Raw genomic sequence first — 872 nt, forward strand, 5'->3', positions numbered from 1 at the left:
CATGGCGTGCGTACTCCGGCGTCCAGATCGCCGGTGAGCCCTGTGTCCAGAGTGTCACTAAGCCCTGCGTCCAGAGCGTCACTAAGCCCTGCGTCCAGAGCGTCACTAAGCCCTGCGTCCAGAGCGTCACTAAGCCCTGCGTCCAGCGGCGCGGGGGACGGGGGGGGGCAGCCCAAAGCCGTGTAAGGGGCCACAACATTTCTGATGGCTGCCCTGCTCTCAGACACCATTACACAGTGAGCGTAGGTCGGGGATACGTTATCAGGAAACAGTAGGAGATAAAACTAGAGCTGATAGCACTTTGCTGACACACAATGTCCTCAGTAACTGGTAGCTACAAGGGATTGCAAAACAAGTTAAACAGGTCACCATGAAAAGAGAACCTGTGTGCCTGGCACATTGCCCGGCCACCTGGGTATTGCGAGGGGCAATCAGAACTGGTCACATGGAAATACTGTTGGTATGATATATGTTTTCTGGTTTTTAGGGATTTGGGCGCAGTGACACGGAGGACCTGGATATATTCTTGGGTCTTGAAGGATAAGCTTCTTGATTTGTCATGTTTGTTTTAAGTCTGGCGGAATAAATTCTAGATGATTTTTGTATATGTGTAGCCCACCGGAACTGTACTGTCCTGGGTGCTCCCTGAACTAGCTTCTGAATGCAATTGGATTTGCCCTTGCCATGACATGATCTAGGGATGAAGACTGACAACGTGGTCTCGGTTGGTCAGCATTGTGCGTGTGTCATACAACGTTTTGGGGTTTTTGTATTATGATTATTATGTCGTAGTGACGACATTGTTCCGCTCCTCGGTCATTCATGATTAGATAGATGTAAAAGCCGCATTGAGCGGCCCATTCACACCAGTT

General features: G+C 50.0%; 1 protein-coding gene across 1 annotated transcript in view; it reads left to right on the top strand.

Annotated features, from left to right (window-relative positions):
- LOC108802733 (E3 ubiquitin/ISG15 ligase TRIM25-like) overlaps positions 1–544 on the top strand; it is a 9,531-nt gene extending 8,987 nt beyond the window's left edge. The window contains exon 4 of the mRNA XM_018574588.1: positions 488–544. Within this exon, the coding sequence (XP_018430090.1) occupies positions 488–544 (57 nt within the window). The remainder of the gene's footprint in view (positions 1–487) is intronic.
- The last annotated feature ends 328 nt before the right edge of the window (positions 545–872 follow it).

Source organism: Nanorana parkeri, unplaced genomic scaffold (genome assembly GCF_000935625.1).
Source record: "Nanorana parkeri isolate BGI_ZX_2015 unplaced genomic scaffold, ASM93562v1 scaffold3071, whole genome shotgun sequence".
In the NCBI taxonomy this organism is placed as follows: domain Eukaryota; kingdom Metazoa; phylum Chordata; class Amphibia; order Anura; family Dicroglossidae; genus Nanorana; species Nanorana parkeri.